This window comes from Heterodontus francisci, unplaced genomic scaffold (assembly GCF_036365525.1).
Source record: "Heterodontus francisci isolate sHetFra1 unplaced genomic scaffold, sHetFra1.hap1 HAP1_SCAFFOLD_596, whole genome shotgun sequence".
Lineage (NCBI taxonomy): Eukaryota > Metazoa > Chordata > Chondrichthyes > Heterodontiformes > Heterodontidae > Heterodontus > Heterodontus francisci.
The window spans coordinates 317,280-342,765 of NW_027140726.1; the positions used below are offsets into that span (position 1 = coordinate 317,280).

General features: G+C 57.4%; 1 protein-coding gene across 1 annotated transcript; it reads left to right on the top strand.

Annotated features, from left to right (window-relative positions):
* Nucleotides 1–720: 720 nt before the first annotated feature.
* LOC137360554 (uncharacterized protein DKFZp434B061-like) lies at nucleotides 721–24,565 on the top strand. Its single transcript, XM_068025956.1, has 3 exons — nucleotides 721–841; nucleotides 10,413–12,722; nucleotides 24,408–24,565. Exons 1-3 carry the CDS (start codon nucleotides 721–723, stop codon nucleotides 24,563–24,565), a joined length of 2,589 nt encoding a protein of 862 aa, XP_067882057.1.
* Nucleotides 24,566–25,486: the final 921 nt, after the last annotated feature.

Genomic DNA, 25,486 nt, shown 5'->3' on the forward strand with positions numbered 1-25,486 from the left:
AGGATTAGAGGGGACATGAGGAAAACCTTTTCACCCAGAGGGTGGTGGGTGTCTGGAATTCACTGCCCGGATCGGTGGTGGAGGTAGAAACCCTCAATTCATTTAAAAGGTACCTGGACATGCACCTGAAGTGCTGTAACCGGCAAGGCTGTGGGCTAGGTGCTGGAAGGTGGAATTAGATCGGGCGGATAGTTTTTTTCAGCCAGCACAGACACGATGGGCTGAATGGCCTCCTTGCTCCTCCGCCGTAACTTTTCTATGGTTCTATAATCTTTCAGTTTTCCCTTCACCTGTGGTGCCTGAAGCACAATTTCTGACTGTTACTCTACTCTCTTCCTTTTCATTTGTTTTTAAACTGTTGTTTATATTGCCTTTTCCACCTGACCCCTTGCTCCAATGAACTAGATTAAAATTCCTGTGCCTGCTGTTTTTATCCTTTCCGCAAGGACCCTGGTCCCAGTCCAGTTCAGGTGGAGTCCATCCCAATGGTACGGTTCCTTCCTGTCCCAGTACTGGTGCCAGTGTCCCATGAAATGGAACTCCTCTTTCTCACACCACTCCTTCAGCCACTTGTTCACCTCCCTAATCGGCTTATCCCTACACCAATTTACATATGGTTCAGGTAATAATCCAGAGATTATAGCCCTTGAGATCCTGTCCTTTAATTTAGCTCCTAGTTCCTGGTTCTCTCCAAACAGGATCTCCTGCCTACTCTTCCCCATGTTGCTGATCCCAACATGGATCATAACAACTGCATCCTCCCCCTCCGCTGTCCCCCTAATTATTGAATCACCACATTACTCTTCCCATCCTCCCACCTTTGGACAGCTCCTGCTCCAAGGTACCATTGGCTACGTTCAGGCTGTCCTTCTGACAGTCTTTATCCTTATGCTCACAGTAGCAAATATATTGTAGCTGATGAAAAGGATTAGTTTGTGTGGATCATTGCTCCCTATCTTACCTGGGTTTCCCTTACTCTGTAAATTATCAGTCACACCAACCTCATTCTGAACCTGCATCGCTCTACGAGTAGTGACTGAAATCTGAAGCAAGCTGTGCAGATGCTGCTGCTCCCTTATGTGTCAAAGTGTCTCCAACTTTCACTCCAGCAAAATGACTCTGAGCTGGAGAAATTCAAGACAGAGACATCTGCAGCTGATTTGTTCATTCTTAGCAGTCTTGCTTTCCACAACCTCCCACATACTGCAGTCCAGACACACAACCTGATCTACCACATCTTAGTCCAGATTATTTGTACTGACGTTTTAGTTTGTTGTAAGATTTTTTTCGAAGCATTAACTTTGCTTAGCATGAAAACACTGGACAAAAAATGTAAATACTTACTGCCTCTAATATGAACCACGACAAATATTGGAGGCAAAAAAACAGCACATCCTTCCGCCTCGGCACCTAATACCCACGTGCACCAAATTCCCAACTTTGGCAATCATTCTTTCTGGTTAAGCTCACCACCACCTCCTCAAGGGCAATTAGGGATGTGCCACAAATGCTGGCCTTGCCAGTGACACCCACATCCCACTGGCCCAGTATTTATTTCCCATCCAGATTCACAGTAGGAACCCACAGCCAGGCGGCCTGGAGTCACGTGCAGGTTTGGCAGCTTCCCACCACTCAGCACATCAGAAAACCAGATGGCTTTTCACGACACCTGACAGATATTCAGTGTTATTTTAATTCGCAGCCAGAATTAGTGAATACAATTTTATACCTTCCAGCACATAACCTCTGGCTCACTGGTTCAGCAGCAATATCATTGTCCGATATGAACCGCAACCCTCCGGAACTTACACATGTCATTGCAGATAACAACCCATTTACTGGAAAGAACCATAAACCCCTCAGTCAAAAACCCCAATCCAGAGACTTCAGACCATAGTTTAGGCAGCACTGTCAAAGGGTCAGTACTGAGGGAGTGCTGCACTGTCAGAGGGTCAGTACTGAGGGAGTGCTGCACTGTTGGAGGGTCAGTACTGAGGGAGTGCTGCACTGTCAAAGGGTCAGTACTGAGGGAGTGCTGCACTGTCAGAGGGTCAGTACTGAGGGAGTGCTGCACTGTCGGAGGGTCAGTACTGAGGGAGTGCTGCACTGCTGGAGGGTCAGTACTGAGAGAGTGCTGCACTGTCGGAGGGTCAGTACTGAGGGAGTGCTGCACTGTCGGAGGGTCAGTACTGAGGGAGTGCTGCACTGTCGGAGGGTCAGTACTGAGGGAGTGCTGCACTGTCAAAGGGTCAGTACTGAGGGAGTGCTGCACTGTCGGAGGGTCAGTACTGAGGGAGTGCTGCACTGTCAGAGGGTCAGTATTGAGGGAGTGCTGCACTGTCAAAGGGTCAGTACTGAGGGAGTGCTGCACTGTCGGAGGGTCAGTACTGAGGGAGTGCTGCACTGTCAAAGGGTCAGTACTGAGGGAGTGCTGCACTGTCAGAGGGTCAGTACTGAGGGATTGCTGCACTGTCAGAGGGTCAGTACTGAGGGAGTGCTGCACTGTCGGAGGGTCAGTACTGAGGGAGTGCTGCACTGTTGGAGGGTCAGTACTGAGGGAGTGCTGCACTGTCGGAGGGTCAGTACTGAGGGAGTGCTGCACTGTCGGAGGGTCAGTACTGAGGGAGTGCTGCACTGTCAAAGGGTCAGTACTGAGGGAGTGCTGCACTGTCGGAGGGTCAGTACTGAGGGAGTGCTGCACTGTTGGAGGGTCAGTACTGAGGGAGTGCTGCACTGTCGGAGGGTCAGTACTGAGGGAGTGCTGCACTGTCGGAAGGTCAGTACTGAGGGAGTGCTGCACTGTCAGAGGGTCAGTACTGAGGGAGTGCTGCACTGTCAGATGGTCAGTACTGAGGGAGTGCTGCACTGTCAGAGGGTCAGTACTGAGGGAGTGCTGCACTGTCAGGTGGTCAGTACTGAGGGAGTGCTGCACTGTCGGAGGGTCAGTACTGAGGGAGCGCCGCACTGTCGGAGGGTCAGTACTGAGGGAGTGCTGCACTGTCAGAGGGTCAGTATTGAGGGAGTGCTGCACTGTCAAAGGGTCAGTACTGAGGGAGTGCTGCACTGTCGGAGGGTCAGTACTGAGGGAGTGCTGCACTGTCAAAGGGTCAGTACTGAGGGAGTGCTGCACTGTCAGAGGGTCAGTACTGAGGGATTGCTGCACTGTCGGAGGGTCAGTACTGAAGGAGTGCTGCATTGTCAGAGGGTCAGTACTGAGGGAGTGCTGCACTGTCGGAGGGTCAGTACTGAGGGAGCGCCGCACTGTCGGAGGGTCAGTACTGAAGGAGTGCTGCACTGTCGGAGGGTCAGTACTGAAGGAGTGCTGCACTGTCGGAGGGTCAGTACTGAGGCAGTGCCGCACTGTCGGAGTGTCAGCACTGAGGGAGCGCCGCACTGTCAGAGGGTCAGTACTGAGGCAGTGCCGCACTGTCGGAGTGTCAGCACTGAGGGAGCGCCGCACTGTCAGAGGGTCAGTACTGAAGGAGTGCCGCACTGTCGGAGGGTCAGTACTGAGGGAGTGCCGCACTGTCAGAGGGTCAGTACTGAAGGAGTGCCGCACTGTCGGAGGGTCAGTACTGAAGGAGTGCTGCACTGTCGGAGGGTCAGCACTGAAGGAGTGCCGCACTGTCGGAGGGTCAGTACTGAGGGAGTGCTGCACCTTCGGAGGATCAGTACTGAGGGAGTGCTGCACAGTCAGAGGGTCAGTACTGACGGTGTGCTGCACTGTCGGAGGGTCAGTACTGAGGGTGTGCTGCACTGTCGGAGTGTCAGTACTGAGGGAGTGCTGCACTGTCAGAGGGTCAGTACTGAGGGAGTGCTGCACCTTCGGAGGGTCAGTACAGAGGGAGTGCTGCACAGTCAGAGGGTCAGTACAGAGGGTGTGCTGCACTGTCGGAGGGTCAGTACTGAGGGTGTGCTGCACTGTCGGAGGGTCAGTACTGAGGGAGTGCTGCACTGTCAGAGGGTCAGTACTGAGGGTGTGCTGCACTGTCGGAGGGTCAGTACTGAGGGAGAGTTGCACTGTCGGAGGGGCAGTACTGAGGGTGTGCTGCACTGTCAGAGGGTCAGTACTGAGGGTGTGCTGCACTGTCGGAGGGTCAGTACTGAGGGAGTGCTGCACTGTCGGAGGGTCAGTACTGAGGGTGTGCTGCACTGTCGGAGGGTCAGTACTGAGGGAGTGCTGCACTGTCGGAGGGTCAGTACTGAGGGAGTGCTGCACTGTCGGAGGGTCAGTACTGAGGGAGTGCTGCACTGTCGGAGGGTCAGTACTGAGGGTGTGCTGCACTGTCGGAGGGTCAGTACTGAGGGAGTGCTGCACTGTCGGAGGGTCAGTACTGAGGGAGTGCTGCACTGTCGGAGGGTCAGTACTGAGGGAGTGCTGCACTGTCGGAGGGTCAGTACTGAGGGAGCGCTGCACTGTCGGAGGGTCAGTACTGAGGGAGTGCTGCACTGTCGGAGGGTCAGTACTGAGGGAGCGCTGCACTGTCGGAGGGTCAGTACTGAGGGAGCGCTGCACTGTCGGAGGGTCAGTACTGAGGGAGTGCTGCACTGTCGGAGGGTCAGTACTGAGGGAGTGCTGCACTGTCGGAGGGTCAGTACTGAGGGAGTGCTGCACCTTCGGAGGATCAGTACTGAGGGAGTGCTGCACAGTCAGAGGGTCAGTACTGAGGGAGTGCTGCACTGTCAGAGGGTCAGTACTGAGGGTGTGCTGCACTGTCGGAGGGTCAGTACTGAGGGAGAGTTGCACTGTCGGAGGGTCAGTACTGAGGGTGTGCTGCACTGTCGGAGGGTCAGTACTGAGGGTGTGCTGCACTGTCGGAGGGTCAGTACTGAGGGAGTGCTGCACTGTCGGAGGGTCAGTACTGAGGGAGTGCTGCACTGTCGGAGGGTCAGTACTGAGGGAGTGCTGCACTGTCAGAGGGTCAGTACTGAGGGAGTGCTGCACTGTCGGAGGGTCAGTACTGAGGGAGTGCTGCACTGTCGGAGGGTCAGTACTGAGGGAGTGCTGCACTGTCGGAGAGTCAGTACTGAGGGAGCGCTGCACTGTCGGAGGGTCAGTACTGAGGGAGCGCTGCACTGTCGGAGGGTCAGTACTGAGGGAGTGCTGCACTGTCGGAGGGTCAGTACTGAGGGAGCGCTGCACTGTCGGAGGGTCAGTACTGAGGGAGCGCTGCACTGTCGGAGGGTCAGTACTGAGGGAGTGCTGCACTGTCGGAGGGTCAGTACTGAGGGAGTGCTGCACTGTCGGAGGGTCAGTACTGAGGGAGTGCTGCACTGTCGGAGGGTCAGTACTGAGGGTGTGCTGCACTGTCAGAGGGTCAGTACTGAGGGAGTGCTGCACTGTCGGAGGGTCAGTACTGAGGGTGTGCTGCACTGTCAGAGGGTCAGTACTGAGGGAGTGCTGCACTGTCGGAGGGTCAGTACTGAGGGAGTGCTGCACTGTCAGAGGGTCAGTACTGAGGGTGTGCTGCACTGTCAGAGGGTCAGTACTGAGGGAGTGCTGCACTGTCGGAGGGTCAGTACTGAGGGAGTGCTGCACTGTCGGAGGGTCAGTACTGAGGGAGTGCTGCACTGTCGGAGGGTCAGTACTGAGGGAGCGCTGCACTGTCGGAGGGTCAGTACTGAGGGAGCGCTGCACTGTCGGAGGGTCAGTACTGAGGGAGCGCTGCACTGTCGGAGGGTCAGTACTGAGGGAGTGCTGCACTGTCGGAGGGTCAGTACTGAGGGAGTGCTGCACTGTCGGAGGGTCAGTACTGAGGGAGTGCTGCACTGTCGGAGGGTCAGTACTGAGGGTGTGCTGCACTGTCAGAGGGTCAGTACTGAGGGAGTGCTGCACTGTCGGAGGGTCAGTACTGAGGGAGCGCTGCACTGTCGGAGGGTCAGTACTGAGGGAGTGCTGCACTGTCGGAGGGTCAGTACTGAGGGAGTGCTGCACTGTCGGAGGGTCAGTACTGAGGGTGTGCTGCACTGTCAGAGGGTCAGTACTGAGGGAGTGCTGCACTGTCGGAGGGTCAGTACTGAGGGTGTGCTGCACTGTCAGAGGGTCAGTACTGAGGGAGTGCTGCACTGTCGGAGGGTTAGTACTGAGGGAGTGCTGCACTGTCAGAGGGTCAGTACTGAGGGTGTGCTGCACTGTCAGAGGGTCAGTACTGAGGGAGTGCTGCACTGTCGGAGGGTCAGTACTGAGGGAGTGCTGCACTGTCGGAGGGTCAGTACTGAGGGAGTGCTGCACTGTCGGAGGGTCAGTACTGAGGGAGCGCTGCACTGTCGGAGGGTCAGTACTGAGGGAGCGCTGCACTGTCGGAGGGTCAGTACTGAGGGAGTGCTGCACTGTCGGAGGGTCAGTACTGAGGGAGTGCTGCACTGTCGGAGGGTCAGTACTGAGGGAGTGCTGCACTGTCGGAGGGTCAGTACTGTGGGAGTGCTGCACTGTCGGAGGGTCAGTACTGAGAGTGTGCTGCACTGTCAGAGGGTCAGTACTGAGGGTGTGCTGCACTGTCGGAGGGTCAGTACTGAGGGAGTGCTGCACTGTCAGAGGGTCAGTACTGAGGGAGTGCTGCACCTTCGGAGGGTCAGTACAGAGGGAGTGCTGCACAGTCAGAGGGTCAGTACAGAGGGTGTGCTGCACTGTCGGAGGGTCAGTACTGAGGGTGTGCTGCACTGTCGGAGGGTCAGTACTGAGGGAGTGCTGCACTGTCAGAGGGTCAGTACTGAGGGTGTGCTGCACTGTCGGAGGGTCAGTACTGAGGGAGTGCTGCATTGTCGGAGGGTCAGTACTGAGGGAGTGCTGCACTGTCGGAGGATCAGTACTGAGGGAGTGCTGCACTGTCGGAGGGTCAGTACTGAGGGTGTGCTGCACTGTCAGAGGGTCAGTACTGAGGGAGTGCTGCACTGTCGGAGGGTCAGTACTGAGGGTGTGCTGCACTGTCAGAGGGTCAGTACTGAGGGAGTGCTGCACTGTCGGAGGGTCAGTACTGAGGGAGTGCTGCACTGTCAGAGGGTCAGTACTGAGGGTGTGCTGCACTGTCAGAGGGTCAGTACTGAGGGAGTGCTGCACTGTCGGAGGGTCAGTACTGAGGGAGTGCTGCACTGTCGGAGGGTCAGTACTGAGGGAGCGCTGCACTGTCGGAGGGTCAGTACTGAGGGAGCGCTGCACTGTCGGAGGGTCAGTACTGAGGGAGCGCTGCACTGTCGGAGGGTCAGTACTGAGGGAGTACTGCACTGTCGGAGGGTCAGTACTGAGGGAGTGCTGCACTGTCGGAGGGTCAGTACTGAGGGAGTGCTGCACTGTCGGAGGGTCAGTACTGAGGGAGTGCTGCACTGTCGGAGGGTCAGTACTGAGGGTGTGCTGCACTGTCAGAGGGTCAGTACTGAGGGAGTGCTGCACTGTCGGAGGGTCAGTACTGAGGGAGCGCTGCACTGTCGGAGGGTCAGTACTGAGGGAGTGCTGCACTGTCGGAGGGTCAGTACTGAGGGAGTGCTGCACTGTCGGAGGGTCAGTACTGAGGGTGTGCTGCACTGTCAGAGGGTCAGTACTGAGGGAGTGCTGCACTGTCGGAGGGTCAGTACTGAGGGTGTGCTGCACTGTCAGAGGGTCAGTACTGAGGGAGTGCTGCACTGTCGGAGGGTCAGTACTGAGGGAGTGCTGCACTGTCAGAGGGTCAGTACTGAGGGTGGGCTGCACTGTCAGAGGGTCAGTACTGAGGGAGTGCTGCACTGTCGGAGGGTCAGTACTGAGGGAGTGCTGCACTGTCGGAGGGTCAGTACTGAGGGAGTGCTGCACTGTCGGAGGGTCAGTACTGAGGGAGTGCTGCACTGTCGGAGGGTCAGTACTGAGGGAGTGCTGCACTGTCGGAGGGTCAGTACTGAGGGAGTGCTGCACTGTCGGAGTGTCAGTACTGAGGGAGTGCTGCACTGTCGGAGGGTCAGTACTGAGGGTGTGCTGCACTGTCAGAGGGTCAGTACTGAGGGAGTGCTGCACTGTCGGAGGGTCAGTACTGAGGGAGAGCTGCACTGTCAGAGGGTCAGTACTGAGGGTGTGCTGCACTGTCAGAGGGTCAGTACTGAGGGAGTGCTGCACTGTCGGAGGGTCAGTACTGAGGGTGTGCTGCACTGTCAGAGGGTCAGTACTGAGGGTGTGCTGCACTGTCAGAGGGTCAGTACTGAGGGAGTGCTGCACTGTCGGAGGGTCAGTACTGAGGGTGTGCTGCACTGTCAGAGGGTCAGTACTGAGGGTGTGCTGCACTGTCAGAGGGTCATTACTGAGGGTGTGCTGCACTGTCAGAGGGTCAGTACAGAGGGTGTGCTGCACTGTCAGAGGGTCAGTTTGAATGCAAGTGCTTCTTTAGTTTTACAAGATTATCTGTAAATAGTCTGTGCAATGGATGAGTACGTGTGTGTGTCACAGAGAGATACAGCACCGAGTCTGTGCCGACCAACAACCACCCATTTATACTAATCCTACATTAATCCCATATTCCTACCACATCCCCACCTTCCCTCAATTCCCCTACCACCTACCTATACTAGGGGCAATTTATAATGGCCAATTTACCTATCAACCTGCAAGTCTTTGGCTGTGGGAGGAAACCGGAGCACCCGGCAAAAACCCACGCAGACACAGGGAGAACTTGCAAACTCTGCACAGGCAGTACCCGGAATTGAACCCGGGTCGCTGGAGCTGTGAGGCTGCGGTGCTAACCACTGCGCCACTGTGCCGCCCACTGTATGTGTAAGGGTGGGTGTGTAAGGGTGGGTGTGTAAGGGTAGGTGTGTAATGGTGGGTGTGTAAGGGTGGGTGTGTAAGGGTGGGTGTGTGGGTGTGTAAGGGTGGGTGTGTGAGGGTGGGTGTGTGGGTGTGTAAGGGTAGGTGTGTAATGGTGGGTGTGTAAGGGTGGGTGTGTAAGGGTGGGTGTGTGGGTGTGTAAGGGTGGGTGTGTAATGGTGGGTGTGTAAGGGTGCGTGTGTAAGGGTGTGTGTGTAAGGGTGTGTATTTAAGGGTGGGTCTGCAAGGGTATGTGTGTAAGGGTGGGTGTGTAAGGGTGTGTATGTAAGGGTGGGTGTGTAAGGGTGGGTGTGTAAGGGTGGGTGTGTAAGTGTGGGTGTGTAAGGGTGGTTTGTGGGTGTGTAAGGGTGGGTGTGTAAGGGCGTGTGTGTAATGTGGGTTTGTGGTTGTGTAAGGGTGGGTGTGTAAGGGTGGGTGTGTGGGTGTGTAAGGGTGTGTGTGTAAGGGTGTGGGTGTGGTTGTGTAAGGGTAGGTGTGTAAGGGCGTGTGTGTAATGTGGGTTTGTGGTTGTGTAAGGGTGGGTGTGTAAGGGTGGGTGTGTGGGTGTGTAAGGGTGTGTGTGTAAGGGTGTGGGTGTGGTTGTGTAAGGGTAGGTGTGTAAGGGCGTGTGTGTCAGGGTGGGTTTGTGGGTGTGTAAGGGTGGGTGTGTAAGGGTAGGTGTGTAAGGGTGGGTGTGTAAGGGTGGGTGTGTGGGTGTGTAAGGGTGGGTGTGTAATGGTGGGTGTGTAAGGGTGCGTGTGTAAGGGTGTGTGTGTAAGGGTGTGTATTTAAGGGTGGGTCTGCAAGGGTATGTGTGTAAGGGCGGGTGTGTAAGGGTGTGTTTGTAAGGGTGGGTGTGTAAGGGTGGGTGTGTAAGGGTGGGTGTGTAAGTGTGGGTGTGTAAGGGTGGTTTGTGGGTGTGTAAGGGTGGGTGTGTAAGGGCGTGTGTAATGTGGGTTTGTGGTTGTGTAAGGGTGGGTGTGTAAGGGTGGGTGTGTGGGTGTGTAAGGGTGTGTGTGTAAGGGTGTGGGTGTGGTTGTGTAAGGGTGGGTGTGTAAGGGCGTGTGTGTCAGGGTGGGTTTGTGGGTGTGTAAGGGTGGGTGTGTAAGGGTAGGTGTGTAAGGGGAGGTGTGTAAGGGTGGGTGTGTAAGGGTGGGTGTGTAAGAGTGTGTGTGTGAGGGTGGGTGTGTGAGGGTGGGTGTGTAAGGGTGTGTGTGTAAGTGTGGGTGTGTAAGGGTGGGTGTATAAGGGTGGGTGTGTAAGGGTGGTGTGTAAGGGTGGGTGTGTGAGGGTGTGTGTGTAAGGGTGTGTGTGTAAGGGTGGGTGTGTAAGGGTGGGTGTGTGGGTGTGTAAGGGTAGGTGTGTAAGGGTGAGTGTGTAAGGGTGGCTGTGTGGGTGTGTCAGGGTGGGTTTGTAAGGGTGGGTGTGAGGGTGGGTGTGTGAGGGTGGGTGTGTAAGGGTGTGTGCATAAGTGTGGGTGTGTAAGGGTGGGTGTGTAAGGGTGGGTGTGTAAGGGTGTGTGTGTAAGGGTGTGTGTGTGTGCCACCACACTCACCAGAGTGTTTCCTGTCAATGCCTCCAGGAAGACGATGAAGACGTCTCCATCTCGCACATCATCGAACAGATTGAGAACTCGTCTCGTCGAGAGATTCTGTGCAAAAGAAGCATAAGAACGGTCACAACACAGAGCCTTCCAGTCTGATCCTGTCACAGACCTCGCGGAGCAGACCTACCCGGACCGGACCTTCCCGGACCGGACCCACCAGGACCGGACCCACCCGGACCGGACCCACCGAGAGCAGACCCCCCTGGACTGGACCTACCCTGACCAGAACCACCCCCCGGACCGGACCCACTCAGAGCAGACCCCCCCGGACTGGACCCACCCGGACTAGACCCACTCAGAGCAGACTCCCCCGGACTGGACCCACCCGGACCGGACCCACCCGGACCGGACCCACTCAGAGCAGACCCCCCCGGACTGGACCCACCCGGACCGGACCCACTCAGAGCAGACCCGCCCGGACTGGACCCACCCGGACAGGATCCATCCACACCGAGCCCACCTGGACCGGACCCACCCGGACTGGACCCACCCGGACCGGACCCACCCGGACTGGACCCACCCGGACCGGACCCACCCGGACTGGACCCACCCGGACAGGATCCATCCACACCGAGCCCATCCGGACCGGACCCACCAAGACCGGACCCACCCGGACTGGACCCACCCGGACTGGACCCACCCGGACAGGATCCATCCACACCGAGCCCACCCGGACTGGACCCACCCGGACTGGACCCACCCGGACAGGATCCATCCACACTGAGCCCACCCGGACCGGACCCACTCAGAGCAGACCCGCCCGGACTGGACCCACCCGGACCGGACCCACTCAGAGCAGACCCGCCCGGACTGGACCCACCCACACCGAGCCCACCCGGGCCGGACCCACCAAGACCGGACCCACCCGGACAGGATCCATCCACACCGAGCCCACCCGGACCGGACCCACTCAGAGCAGACCCCCCCGGACTGGACCCACCCGGACCGGACCCACTCAGAGCAGACCCGCCCGGACTGGACCCACCCGGACCGGACCCACTCAGAGCAGAGCCCCCCGGACTGGACCCACCCGGACCGGACCCACTCAGAGCAGACCCGCCCGGACTGGACCCACCCACACCGAGCCCACCCGGGCCGGACCCACCAAGACCGGACCCACCCGGACAGGATCCATCCACACCGAGCCCACCCGGACCGGACCCACTCAGAGCAGACCCCCCCGGACTGGACCCACCCGGACCGGACCCACTCAGAGCAGACCCGCCCGGACTGGACCCACCCGGACCGGACCCACTCAGAGCAGACCCCCCCGGACTGGACCCACCCGGACCGGACCCACTCAGAGCAGACCCGCCCGGACTGGACCCACCCGGACCGGACCCACTCAGAGCAGACCCCCCCGGACTGGACCCACCCGGACCGGACCCACTCAGAGCAGACCCGCCCGGACTGGACCCACCCGGACCGGACCCACTCAGAGCAGACCCGCCCGGACTGGACCCACCCGGACCGAGCCCACCCGGGCCGGACCCACCCAGACTGGACCCACCCGGACAGGATCCATCCACACCGAGCCCACCCGGACTGGACCCACCCGGACCGGACCCACCCGGACTGGACCCACCCGGACAGGATCCATCCACACTGAGCCCACCCGGACCGAGCCCACCCGGACCGGACCCACCCGGACTGGACCCACCCGGACAGGATCCATCCACACTGAGCCCACCCGGACCGGACCCACCCGGACCGGACCCACCCGGACAGGATCCATCCACACCGAGCCCACCCGGACCGGACCCACCCGGACCGGACGCACCCGGACAGGATCCATCCACACCGAGCTCACCCGGACCGGACCCACCCGGACCGGACCCACCCGGACAGGATCCATCCACACCGAGCTCACCCGGACCGGACCCACCCGGACAGGATCCATCCACACCGAGCCCACCCGGACCGGACCCACCCGGACCGGACGCACCCGGACAGGATCCATCCACACCGAGCCCACCCGGACCGGACCCACCCGGACCGGACCCACCCGGACAGGATCCATCCACACCGAGCCCACCCGGACCGGACCCACCCGGACCGGACGCACCCGGACAGGTTCCATCCACACCGAGCCCACCCGGACCGGACGCACCCGGACAGGTTCCATCCACACCGAGCCCACCCTGACCGAACCCACCCGGACCGGACCCACCCGGACCGGAACCACCCGGACAGGTTCCATCCACACCGGACCCACCCGGACCGGACGCACCCGGACAGGTTCCATCCACACCGGACCCACCCGGACCGGACGCACCCGGACAGGATCCATCCACACTGAGCCCACCCGGACCAGACCCACCAAGACTGGACCAGCACTCCTGTACAGAGAGGGTCAGCAGTCTCACTGATGGTTACAGGCCTATCAGAGAGAGAGGGAGACGGTGGGAAGGAGGAAATGGGGGAGAGAGGAAGGAGGGAGAACAGGTTGGGAAAATGCAGCTCACTGAGGATATTGTGGATTTTTTTTTTCTTTTTTTTTTCTTTTTTTTTCTTTTTTTCTTTTTTTTTAGAGGGAGATTTACTCTGTATCTAACCCCATTTTTTTTTAGGTGGCCTTTATACCCCAGGCTCCTTTTATATTTTCCATGTCGAGGGGGCCTTTATTGCTCAGGCCCCGTTTATATACACACTTATATTTTTAAAATAACTTTATTAAAACCAGAAATAAACAAAAACTCAAATTAAAATGCCATTCTCGGTGTCGACAATGCACTCCAGTCCCTGCGGTGCCCACCGGTCGCGGAAGGCCTCAAGCGTACCGGCGGACACCGCATGCTCCTTCTCCAGGGACACCCGGGCGCGAACGTAACCACGGAAGAGGGGCAGGCAATCGGGGAGGACGGACCCCCCGTCGGCCCGCAGCCTGGACCTGTGAATTGCCACCTTGGCCAAGCCCAGGAGCAGACCGACGAGGAGATCCTCCTCCCAGCCCACGCCCCTCCGCTCCGGGTGCCCAAAGATCAGGAGCGTGGGACTGAAGTGCAGCCAGAACCTGAGGAGCAGCCCTTTCAAATACTCAAAGAGGGGCTGCAACCTCGCACACTCCGTATAAATGTGGAACACAGACTCGTCCAGGCCGCAGAAAGTACAGGCGGCCTGGGAGTCCGTGAACCTACTTAAAAGTCTATTGCACGGGACTGCCCTGTGCAACACCCTCCACCCCAGATCCCCGATGTATAGGGGGAAGACTCCCGCGTCGAGAGACCTCCATCAGGGTTTCCCCTCGCCGCCAGATGGCAACGCAGACCGCCAGGGCGTGTCCGGCCAGCTGACGAGGGCGTGGAAGTGGAGAGTGTGCAGGAGCAGCCCGTACAGGAAACCCCTCCGCGCCGATTGGAATGGCACGGAGGGCATTTCCGAGAGGCGGCTCGGGTTGTGCGGGACCAGCTCCCGAGGAGGGTTTTGGGGGGGCTATTGTGGGTTGTGCGATAGTCCCACCTTGAACATGGTTGGTATTGGTGCCATTGGTGTGTGGTATGGTGCAGTCACTAGAGAGGGTATAGGGATGTAAGGGTAGAGATCAGGAACATCCCCCACTGGGTAAGCAGCTGGTGAGGGGAGACTCTCGGTTTTACTTCTTCACTAAATCTCAGCAAATCCCTTCACTAGACTGAGATCCAACCTCATCAGGGAGAGGAAGAGGACAGACACTGTACTCACTGCTCCATCCTCTCTCTCCACACACCCTGAACCTCAAAACCAACAACAGCACGCCTCCCAGCCAGGACATCTCCTCCAGAATTCTGCAGAACTCTGCTCCCAGTCCATGGATCATTTCACATGGGATTTAAGGGAAAGCTGGATGAGTGAATAATGAATAGAAGGATATGCGATTGGGTGAGATGACAAGGTAGGGAGGAGGCGAACATGCAGCGTAATCACCTGTTGGAACAAAGGGCCTGTTTCTGTGCTGGAAATATTTCATAAATCCAGCATTTATTGCCCATCCCTAATTGCCCTCTAATTGAACCGGCAGCGTTGGGAGTCCGGGCCGTTAGTGGGAGGTGGTCAAATAAAAGGTTGCCTCTGGGAAATAGCTTTCCTGGTCTGGCTCCGGGCAAGTGCCGGCTCGGAAACACCATTTGGCCCCAACACCACCATCCTGAAACTTGTGGAAAAATCCAGCCCTCACTCACTCAAACATTCACTTACTCTCTCTGACTTTCTCACTGTCACATTATCTCTCTCATTCAAATTTCCTTTCACTCTCACTCTTGAGGGAAATCAAGGGAGAGAGAAACAGGGAGAGGGACTTTGCGGAGAGAAACTGAGGGACGGGAAATCGAGGGAGAGAAACTGACAGACAGGAAGGAATCAGAGAGAGAAACCGAGTCTTTCTATTCATTCATGGGATGTGGGCGTCGTTGGCCAGACCAGCATTTATTGCCCATCCTTAATTGCCCTTGAGAAGGTGGTGGTGAGCTGCCTTCTTGAACCGCTGCAGTCCATTTGGGATAGGTAGACCCACAGTGCTGTTAGGAAGGGAGTTCCAGGATTTTGACCCAGTGACAGTGAAGGAACGGTGATATAGTTCCAAGTCAGGATGGTGTGTGACTTGGAGAGGAATTTGCAGGTGGTGGTGTTCCCATGTATTTGCAGCCCTTGTCATTCTAGTTGGTAGAGGTCGCGGGTTTGGAAGGTGCTGTTTAAGGAGCCTTGGTGCATTGCTGCAGTGCATCTTGTAGATGGTACACACTGCTGCCACTGTGCGTCGGTGGTGGAGGGTGTGTGTTTGGAAGGTGCTGTCTAAGGAGCCTTGGAGCTGGACCTGTGTCAATCTGGTTCTTCTCCCTCACCACAAGCTCTGCAGTCCCAAACTGAGAGAGTTTCACCCACAGAGAAAACCCGGAGAGGTTGTCCAGGTGCTGAGGGAATGACAGAGCTGGCAGTGCAGATTCTCTAACCTCACCCTGAGGCTGAGCGTGGTGGATAGAGAGACATACAGCACGAGGAGGCCATTCGGGCTTTGGGTCTGTGCTAACTCTTGGAACAGCCAGTGTAGTGTAGTCCCAGAACACACTCCTCCTTCCCCATAACCCTGCAATGTTTTTCCTGGTCAACTATTTATCCAATTTCCTGTGAAAGTTATTATTGAATCTTCTTCCATCGCCCTTTCAGACAGCGCGTTCCAGATCACAACAACTCACTGTGTAAAAAACATTCTCCTCACCTCCCCCTCTCTGTCTCCTTTACTGATTATCTTCAATCTGTGTCCCTCTAATTACTGACCCTCCAGCCACTGGAAACAGTTTCTACTTATTTACTCCATCAAAATCCTTCCTGATTTTGAACACCTCGATTTCATCTCCTCTTAACCTTCTCTGCTCGAAGGAGAACAATCCCAGCTTCTCCCAGTCTCTCCACATTAACTGAACTCCCTCATCCCTGGAACTATTTGTGCAAATCTCCCCTTTCTGTATTTTGGCTTTTATTTTCATGGGATGTGGACATCGCTGGCTAGGCCAGCACTTTTTGACCATCGCTAAATGCCTTTGGGCGTTTAAGAGTTAACCACATTGCTGTGGGTCTGGAGTCACATGTAGGCCAGACCAGGTAAGGACAGCAGATTTCCTTCCCGAAAGGACATTCATGAACCAGATGGGTTTTTACAACAATTGATAGTTTCATGGTCACCAGTACTGAGACTCGCTTTCAATTCCAGATTTTTATGAATTAATTAATTGAGTGTATTGATTAATTGAATTTTAAATTCCACCAACTGCTGTGATGGGATTTGAACCCGTGTCCCCAAGGCATTAGCCTGGGCCTCTGGATTACTAATCCAGCGACATTACCAATAAAAATGAGATCCCCTCATTGAGACTCCCTGTACCATGTGCTCGACAGATTCTGTCCCCGGCTCACACTTCCTCTGTTCCACATTCTCCTGTTACTCACCTTCTCCAAGTGGCAATTCATCCATTGTTCAAACACTTCTCTCTGCAACTCTTCATCATCTGTGAAAACAGACAGAGAGGAGAGATTACAGAGGCAATGCCAGTGAGGAGGGAGATAGGCACTGACAGCATGCAGAGGGACAACCAGTGCCAGTGAGGGGCCGACAGTGTGCAGAGGGACAACTAGTGCCAGTGAGGGACAGGCAGTGTGCAGGGGCACAGCCAGAGCCAGTGAGGGACAGACAGTGCCAGTGAGGGACAGGCAGAGCCAGTGAGGGACAGGCAGTGTGCAGAGGGACAGACAGTGCCAGTGAGGGACAGTGACAGCCAGTGCCAGTGTGGGACAGGCAGAGCCAGTGAGGGACAGGCAGTGCCAGTGAGGGACAGGCAGTGTGCAGAGGGACAGACAGTGCCAGTGAGGGACAGTGACAGCCAGTGCCAGTGTGGGACAGGCAGAGCCAGTGAGGGACAGGCAGTGCCAGTGAGGGACAGGCAGTGTGCAGAGGGACAGCCAGTGCCGGTGAGGGACAGTGACAGCCTGTGCCAGTGTGGGACAGACAGTGCCAGTGAGGGACAGGCAGAGCCAGTGAGGGACAGGCAGTGCCAGTGAGGGACAGGCAGTGTGCAGAGGGACAGCCAGTGCCGGTGAGGGACAGTGAGTGCCAGTGAGGGACAGCGAATGCCAGTGCCAGTGAGGGACAGCGAATGCCAGTGCCAGTGAGGGACAGTGAGTGCCAGTGAGGGACAGTGACAGCCAGTGCCCATGTGGGACAGGGAGTGCCAGTGAGGGGCCGACAGTGTGCAGAGGGACAGCCAATGCAAACACGGATAGCCATTCTGGATTGAAAATATATTGCCATTCCTTCATCACTGTTTGATCAATATTATGGAAATCCCTCCCTAACATCAGGAGAGCAAGAAGATCACACAGACTGTGGTTCAAGAAAGCAGCTCACCACCAAATTCCTAAGGACAATTAGTGATGGTATTGCCAACAACATCCAAATCCTGTGAAAGAATAAATTTAAAAAACACTGTCCCATTAAACACTCCCAGGACAGGGACAGCACGGGGAATCTCACAGGCAGACTGAACAATTGTGGTGTCATTAGCCCCAGATTTGATGTTCAAGTAAAGGAGCTAGAAAGGTGGCAAAATGGTCGACTGCCTTCCCGTCAGTTTGGGTACATCGTTCTAACAACCTCAGCTGGCATCATGGACCATGAAGAGGCCAAACGAAAACACACAGGAGGAAAAATCCTAGGATTCTTTTTCTAAAATTGAAACCAGCCTAAAATAAACCATTGAAACCAAAAAAAAAAAACGGGGTTAGATACAGAGTAAAGCTCCCTCTGCACTGTCCCCCATCAAACACTCCCAGGACAGGTACAGCACGGGGATTGGCTCCTCTGTGATTGGGAATACTGAGTGCTGAGTGCATCAACGAGGTGCAGCTGACAGTGCTGCAGTCAGTTGCTGGAGGTGCTGCTGGAGAAGGAGTGCTGAGGAGGGAACTGCAAAAACTTTTCAACAACTTTTGCTGCAGAGGAGGAAAGACTTTGAAAAAGGCTGTATTTCGAGGTGGGTGTCGAGCACCAAGCTTTCATTTCATTTGGACTGTTGTGGGAGGTGAAAGAGGCCAGAAGAACAAGGGGTGGGGGCTATACAATTCTGTAGGGAGCTGTGCAGTTGCATTAAAGTTGCAGGGAAGCTCCCTCCCCACCCCAATTGCCCAGCCTGAGTCAGCTGAAGCTGCCTGGCAAATAGAGACATCAGGATCGAACGAGAGCCTGGGCAGCTTTCGGCTGACCCAGGTGAAGACCCCTCCCACGACCGGAAGACCAGAAGTGTTTACAGTGCTCTGAGTACCACCCTTTAAGGGGAAAAAAAAGCAAAGTCATCGCTTGCAGCCTGTCTTTCCCATTTCCTGTGTACCCTCAGCCTCTCCCCAAACCTCCTAGTTGGTTTCTTTGTTTGTTTGTTTGCTTACCTGCAATTTGGGGGTGGGTTTGGCTCTTGAGCCATGGCAAGCCCATCATCACCGGTGGCGGGGCCTTCTCATACCTACGCAGCTGCAGCTTCTGTGGCTGCCCACGTGGCCCCGTCACCCTTTAAATTATTGACATGCAGCCATGGGGTGAAGAGCTATCCCCACCCCAACATGTCTATTGAGGCCTGCGTTAAGGCAATGGCCGTGGTTGTCGGCCCCTCGGCCATTGTTGCGGCCTCAAAGATGTATGGGAAGGCTGTGTTCTTTTTGAAGACCGAGCGGGCGGTGTCCCTGGCCCTGAGTAAAGGGCTCACTGTGGGGGGGACCTTCCTGCCAGTGGACCCTCTGGGGGCCACTGCGCATCGGATAATGTTGTCCAACGTCCCACCCTTCATTCCCAGTGAGCTCCTCCTCCCCCACCTGCACCATCTGGGGGAGGTGAGGTCGGGGATCACCCCAGTCCGGCTTGGTCTTCGGGAGCACAGCCTCCAACATGTCTACTCCTTCCGCCGCCAGTTATTTATGCAGCTGGCGCGGGAGGAGGACACGGAGGGCCAATTTAATGTGGAGTTCCAGGGGACGGCCTACCGCGTCTTTTGGACCTCGGACGGGGCGCGGTGCCACGTCTGCAAGGGGGTGGGGCATGTTCGGAAGAACTGCCCCAACCTCCCGGCCGCCAGCTCCACCTCGGCGGCCCAGAGTGGTTCCACAGCACCTCCTCCCACTCCCCCCGCAGATCCAACAGACACCGCTCAGTCGGTTCCGGAGGCTGTGGTTTTCACAGCCTCTGGCGGGGAGGGGAGCGTCCGTCCGAGCGGAAGGAAGATGCGGGGAAAAAAGAAACATCGTGAGGCGCGTCCCCTGGACACTTTGACTCAACCCGAGCCTGAGCTCAGCCCAAAGCCCATTCCCATGGAATCCACCTGTCCCAGGGCTGGGCTCAGGCCCAGGGTGACTAAAAAAGGAAAAAAGGGTGCGGAGGCGGAGGCCTCTGATGACATGGAGGTCTCTGAGTCTCCGCGCCCAAGTGCGAAAAAGAGGAGAAGGCACCCCTCCACAGAAATAACACAGGGCCCTGAGGTGCAGGGCCCATCTGTTGGAGGGGAGCTGCCTCCTGTTTCTGGTCCTCAGGTTCCCCCTACCGCCACCACCAAGGCTGCAAAGTCCGGGCAGGAGCACTCTATTCCTCAGGATGGAGGGGAGGGGATGGCCCCGGTACGTGAGGCCCCTCCTAAAGGAGTAAGTGGGGCCCTGCTTGTGGTGGGGGAGCCTGGGGAAACCGCCCATTCCGCCACTGCTACTGGGTCGGGTGCCCTGAATGAAGGGGAGGGCGAGGCCCCAGAGGGTCGGGCCTCCCAGCCGGAGTCCACCACCAACCAGGAGACACCCGACCCAGTTATAACTGAGAATGCTGCCCCATCTGCTGGGCCTGTGGGTGCTGGCGGAGCGGGAGATGGCCTCCTCTCGCCGCCTCCAGTCTCGGCTCCGGCTGGTTTCCCGGAGTCCGGAACTTCTGTCTCCCCTGGACCACTCATTGGCCTGGGGATGGAGGTGGAGGGGGGTCCTGAACCGCTGGTGCCTACAGGCTCCAGCTTCACAATAGAACCCAGAGAGGACTCCTCCGCCATCGATCCTGGGGGTGGGATCGTGACGGAGGCGGGACCAGCTGGCGCGGCCGGGACGTCCGCCCCAAAGTGTGTGGTAGATGTGTCGGCCGCTGGCGGTGACGACCCGGAGGAGGATGGGGATTCGGTGCGGGGCACGGAGGATGATCTTGATTCCATCGCCAGTGAGGTGGTGGAGTCCCTCGTGCCTCCCACCGAATCTCCTCTCATCCCCACGGCGGAACTCCGGGATTTCCTCGCGGCTTGCAGGGGTTGCCGCAATAAAGTTCAGCTGGCCCTCGACCGTTGGTCGAATCTGGCGCTGATCATACAGTCCGTCCGTGCCGCCCTTAAGATAGCGGGCAAGCGCGCGGACGTGAAACTGGTTGAGAGGCGCCGTTTTAATGTGTTCCTCAATGGGTTGCTGGGGGAGTGGAGGGCCAGGTGCACTTCCACTCCCTCCTCACAGTGAGCTGTTGGTGACGGGTTTTAAGTCCCTTTGACATGAAGATAACCATAGCCAGCCTCAACATCAACGGCAGCAGAGGGGCTCACCGCAGATTTCACAATCTCTCAGTCCTTAGGGAAGGGAGATACGCGGTGCGCTTTCTGCAGGAAACCCACACCGTTCCGGGAGACGAAGCCACCTGGCTCCTGGAGTGGCAGGGTGGGGTCTACATGAGTCACCTCACCCCTATTTCTAGTGGGGTGGCTATCTTGTTAGCCCCGACTTTTCAGCCGGAGATCTTGGGGGTCAAGGAGCTAGTGCCGGGCCGCTTGCTCCACCTCGCCGTTCGCCTGGGTAGCGTGCCGCTCCACTTTGTGAACGTGTACGCGCCCAGGCCCGGCGCGTTGCAAGCGCGCTTCTTTGAAGAAGTGTCTGCTCTCTTGAGCTCCATCGATAGCGGCGAGTGCATCATCCTCGGGGGGGATTTTAACTGCACCCTCGAGGTGGGGGATCACTCCGGTCCCCAGCGCGGCCAAGCGTCGGTGGAGAAGTTGAGGGGACTGATCAGCTCCCTTAACTTGGTGGACGTCTGGCGGAATCTCCATCCCGACTCCAGCGCCTTCACGTGGAGGTCTGGAGGAGGGGGGTCGCGAATCGACCGCCTCTACATTTCGCAGGCGTACGTCTCCCGCGTTTCGGCGGCCTCCATGCGGCTGGTGCCGTGCTCGGACCACTGCCTGGTGTGGGCGGAGTTCACTCCGCTCCGCACGCGGGCGGGGTCCGCGTACTGGCACTTTAACAACCGGCTGCTGGAGGACGTGCGATTTCGGGACTCGTTCTGTCGATTCTGGGCCGACTGGAGAAGGAAGCAGGGGGGCTTCCCCTCCTTGAGGCTATGGTGGGATGTGGGCAAGACTCACATCCGTGTCTTCTGTCAGGAGTACGCGAAGGGGTCGACCAAGAGGCGGGAAGCCGAGATCGGGCGCCTTGAGAGGGAGGTGCTCGACTTGGAATCCCGCCTCGGTCATGCCGTCGCGGACCCGGCCCTGTGGCAGGCGTACAAAGAGAAGAAGGGCGCGCTGAGGGACCTGCAGCTCATAGGGTCCCGAGGCGCGTACGTGAGGTCGCGGATCCAGATCCTGGAAGATTTGGACCGCGCCTCTCCCTTCTTCTACTCGCTGGAAAAATGGCGGGGGGTCCGTAAGCAGCTCGTCGAGCTGCTGGCCGACGACGGATCCTCCATCACGGATCCGGAGGGAATGGGCCTCCTGGTCCGTACTTATTACAGTGCATTGTTCTCTCCGGATCCGTCCAGCGAGGAGGCGCGCAGAGTTTTGTGGGAGGACCTGCCGCAGGTCAGCCCGGAGGGCGCCGAAGGATTGGAGGCTCCGCTCACGTTGGCGGAGCTGACTGGCGCCCTCCACCAGCTCTCGAGGGGCAAATCCCCAGGGCTGGATGGGTTGACCGTGGAGTTCCTCAGGGCGTTCTGGGACGTCCTGGGGGACGATTACGCGCGGGTCCTGGGGGAAAGCCTGGCGACCGGGGAGATGCCCCTCTCGTGGCGCAGGGCGGTCATCGTCCTGCTGCCGAAGAGGGGCGATCTCCGCCTGCTTAAAAACTGGCGTCCGGTCTCCCTCCTCAGCACGGATTATAAGATCTTTGCCCGGGCTATGTCTACCCGCCTGGGCTCCGTGCTGGCCCACATGATCCACCCCGACCAGTCCTACACGGTCCCGGGCCGGTCCATCCAGGACAACATCCACCTGGTCCGGGACCTGATCCATCTTTCCCAGAGGACTGGTCAGTCGGTCGCCTTTCTCTCCCTCGATCAGGAGAAGGCGTTCGACAGGGTGGATCACGATTACCTTTTCGGGACTCTGCGCGCTTTCGGACTCGGGCCGCATTTCGTGGCCCGGGTCCGACTTTTATACGCCGCCGCAGAGTGTCTAGTCAAAGTTAACGGGTCCTTGACGGCGCCCCTTCGATTTGGGAGAGGAGTGCGTCAGGGGTGCCCCATGTCCGGCCAATTGTATACCATCTGCGTGGAGCCCTTCCTGTGCCTGCTTCGCAGGAGGTTGACGGGATTGGCTCTGCGCGAGCCGGCCATGCGGGTCGTCCTCTCGGCTTATGCCGACGACGTGCTCCTCGCAATCACAGATCCCATTGACTTGCGGAGGATGCGCGACTGCCAGCAGACCTTTTCTGCCGCGTCCTCCGCGAGGATCAATTGGGAGAAATGTTCCGGACTCCTGGTTGGTCAGTGGCGGGTGGACTCCCTGCCGGAGGAGATGACACCTTTTGCGTGGAGCACCACGCACCTCCTCTATCTGGGAGTCCACCTTAGCCCCGCTGAGGAAGCCTGGCCGGCAAACTGGCAGGAGTTGGAGGCGAAAGTCACCGCTCGGCTGGGGCGCTGGACAGGACTGCTCCGAGTGCTTTCCTACAGGGGCCGAGCGCTGGTCATAAACCAACTGGTGGCCTCCATGCTGTGGTACCGGTTGGTCACTTTGGCCCCGCCCCCTGTATTTGCCACCAAGATCCAGAAAAAACTCGTCGATTTCTTCTGGGGCAAGAGGAAACACTGGGTCTCTGCCGCGGTCCTGAGTCTCCCGATCGAGGAGGGCGGTCAGTCGCTGGTGTGCGTCCACACCCAGGCTGCGACTCTCCGCCTTCGGACCCTGCAGAGATACCTGTACGTCGAGCGTCCTCCCAGATGGTGTGCGCTGGCGACGTATTTTTTCCGCCAGTGTCACTGCCTTCAAGACGACACGCAGCTCCCGGTGGAGTCCGTTAGCAGCGCCTCTCTGAGGGAGTTGCCTGTCTTTTACCGGGATCTTTTCCGAGTCTGGAACATGGTCGCCTCCAGTCAGGGCGCTCCCCCGCCGGCGGAGGAGAGCGCCTCGGCTGTCCGGGCGGCCGACTCCGGGGACGGTCCGGCGGGCGGAGGAGTAGCCGAAACCCCCGGGACGCCCCTCACTGCGGGTGGCGAGGGGGCTCGGGAGTGCGGAGCGATCCCGGCCGAGCTGACCCCCGCTCGGCCGGAACTGCTCATCGGACCCAGGCCCCGAAACCCTCCTCGGGAGCCGGTCCCGCACAACCCGAGCCGCCTCTCGGAAATGCCCTCCGTGCCATTCCAATCGGCGCGGAGGGGTTTCCTGTACGGGCTGCTCCTGCACACTCTCCACTTCCACGCCCTCGTCAGCTGGCCGGACACGCCCTGGCGGTCTGCGTTGCCATCTGGCGGCGAGGGGAAACCCCGATGGAGGTCTCTCTACGCGGGAGTCTTCCCCCTTTACATCGGGGACCTGGGGTGGAGGGTGCTGCACAGAGCAGTCCCGTGCAATAGGCTTTTAAGTAGGTTCACGGACTCCCAGGCCAGCTGTACTTTCTGCGGCCTGGACGAGTCCGTGTTCCACATTTATACGGAGTGTGCGAGGTTGCAGCCCCTATTTGAGTATCTGAAGGGGCTGCTCCTCAAATTCTGGCTGCACTTCAGTCCCACGCTCCTGATCTTTGGGCACCCGGTGCGGAGGGGCTTGGGCCGGGGGGAGGATCTCCTCGTCGGTCTGCTCCTGGGCCTGGCCAAGGTGGCAATTCACAGGTCCAGGTTGCGGGCCGTCGGGGGTTCCGTCCTCCCCGATTGCCTGCCCCTCTTCCGCGGTTACGTTCGCGCCCGGGTGTCCCTGGAAAAGGAGCATGCGGTGTCCGCCGGTACGCTTGAGGCCTTCCGCGACCGGTGGGCACCGCAGGGACTGGAGTGCATCGTCGACGCCGAGAATGGCATTTTAATTTGAGTTTTTTGTTTATTTATCTGTTTTAATAAAGTTATTTTAAAACTGTAAATATGTACATAAAGGGGGCCTGAGGGATAAAGGCCCCCTCGATGTGAAAAATAAAAAAAGAAAAAAAAAAAAAAACGGGGGTTAGATACAGAGTAAAGCTCCCTCTACACTGTCACCATCAAACACTCCCAGGACAGGTACAGTACGGGGGTTAGATACAGAGTAAAGCTCCCTCTACACTGTCCCCATCAAACACTCCCAGGACAGGTACAGCTCACACTGTGCTGTTTTACAGTTACTCAGAAGCCTCTCAGTTATGAGGTACATGAAGTGACGACGAACCAGCTACTGAGGCTGGAGCGGGAGAACCAGGAGCTGCGGCAGAGGGAGGAAAAGCTGCGCCTCAAAAAAAAAAAAAAACGGGGTTGGCTGCTGCCTGATTGCAGGTGCTGAGTGCTGATTGCAGCAACAAGGTGCTGCTGACTGCTGCAGTCAGTCAGTTGGAGGAGTTTCTAAAAAAAAACGGGGATTGGCTGGTCAATTTGGAGCACTTCCTGCCAGCAATCAGGGGGAGCAGCTGCACCTGTGCTGCAGCAACTGCAGAGTGGAGAGTGGAGACTGGAAACTGCAGCAACTGGGGAGAGAGACTGGAGAAAGGTGAATACAGAGTGGAGGGAAACCATCAAGGAAGGCTGCAATTTTTCTGGAGAGGTGGGTGTCAGGGCACCTGAAAGACTATTAAGTTTAAACTGTTTGGGGGAGGGAGAAGAGGCCTGAAGACTCAGGGGTGGGGCAGCCAAATCCAGTAGGGGCCCCTGTGTTTGTATTGGTGTTTGCACACAGGGAGCTCCCTCCCCACCCCAACTGACTGCTCGGGACAGCTGGAGTTGCCTGGGTGAAGACTGTCTTGTTAAAATCAGAAGAGGAGAGTACCGGGCGGCTCCAGCCGTCCCGGGCGAAGAAGCCTCCCCCAACTGGAAGACAACAAACAATTTTGGACTAATTGTGATAAAGGTGCTCCAACTGGCAGTTGGAACAAACATCCTTTTCAGCCTTTCTCTCCCTTCCTCCACTCAGTCGCCTCAATCACCTATCCTCCCCTTTTCCTTTACCATCCTACGCCATCCTCCTCTACTCCCACTCCACCTTGTTTAAAGTTTGCTTTTTTAAAAAATTGTGTAAATTTGTTTTGTTTCTTGGGGGTGGACGTAGCTCTTAGACCCCATGGCAAGCCCCTCTTCGCCGGTGGCGGGGCCTTCCCGTTCATATGCTGCTGCGGCTGCTGCAGCTGCACCTGTTGCCCCGTCACCGTTTGCTTTATTAACATCGAAGCATGGGGTCAAGAGCTACGTCCACCCGAACATGACTATAGAG

Bases quoted from the DNA above. Each gene is read 5' to 3' on its own strand.
- LOC137360554 (XM_068025956.1), top strand. From the start codon at position 721: ATGTTGCTGATCCCAACATGGATCATAACAACTGCATCCTCCCCCTCC. The intron at 842-10,412 runs GTACCATTGGCT...TCTCGTCGAGAG, and splicing joins TGGACAGCTCCTGCTCCAAG to ATTCTGTGCAAAAGAAGCAT. The intron at 12,723-24,407 runs GTCAGCAGTCTC...GCTGTTTTACAG, and splicing joins AGCACTCCTGTACAGAGAGG to TTACTCAGAAGCCTCTCAGT.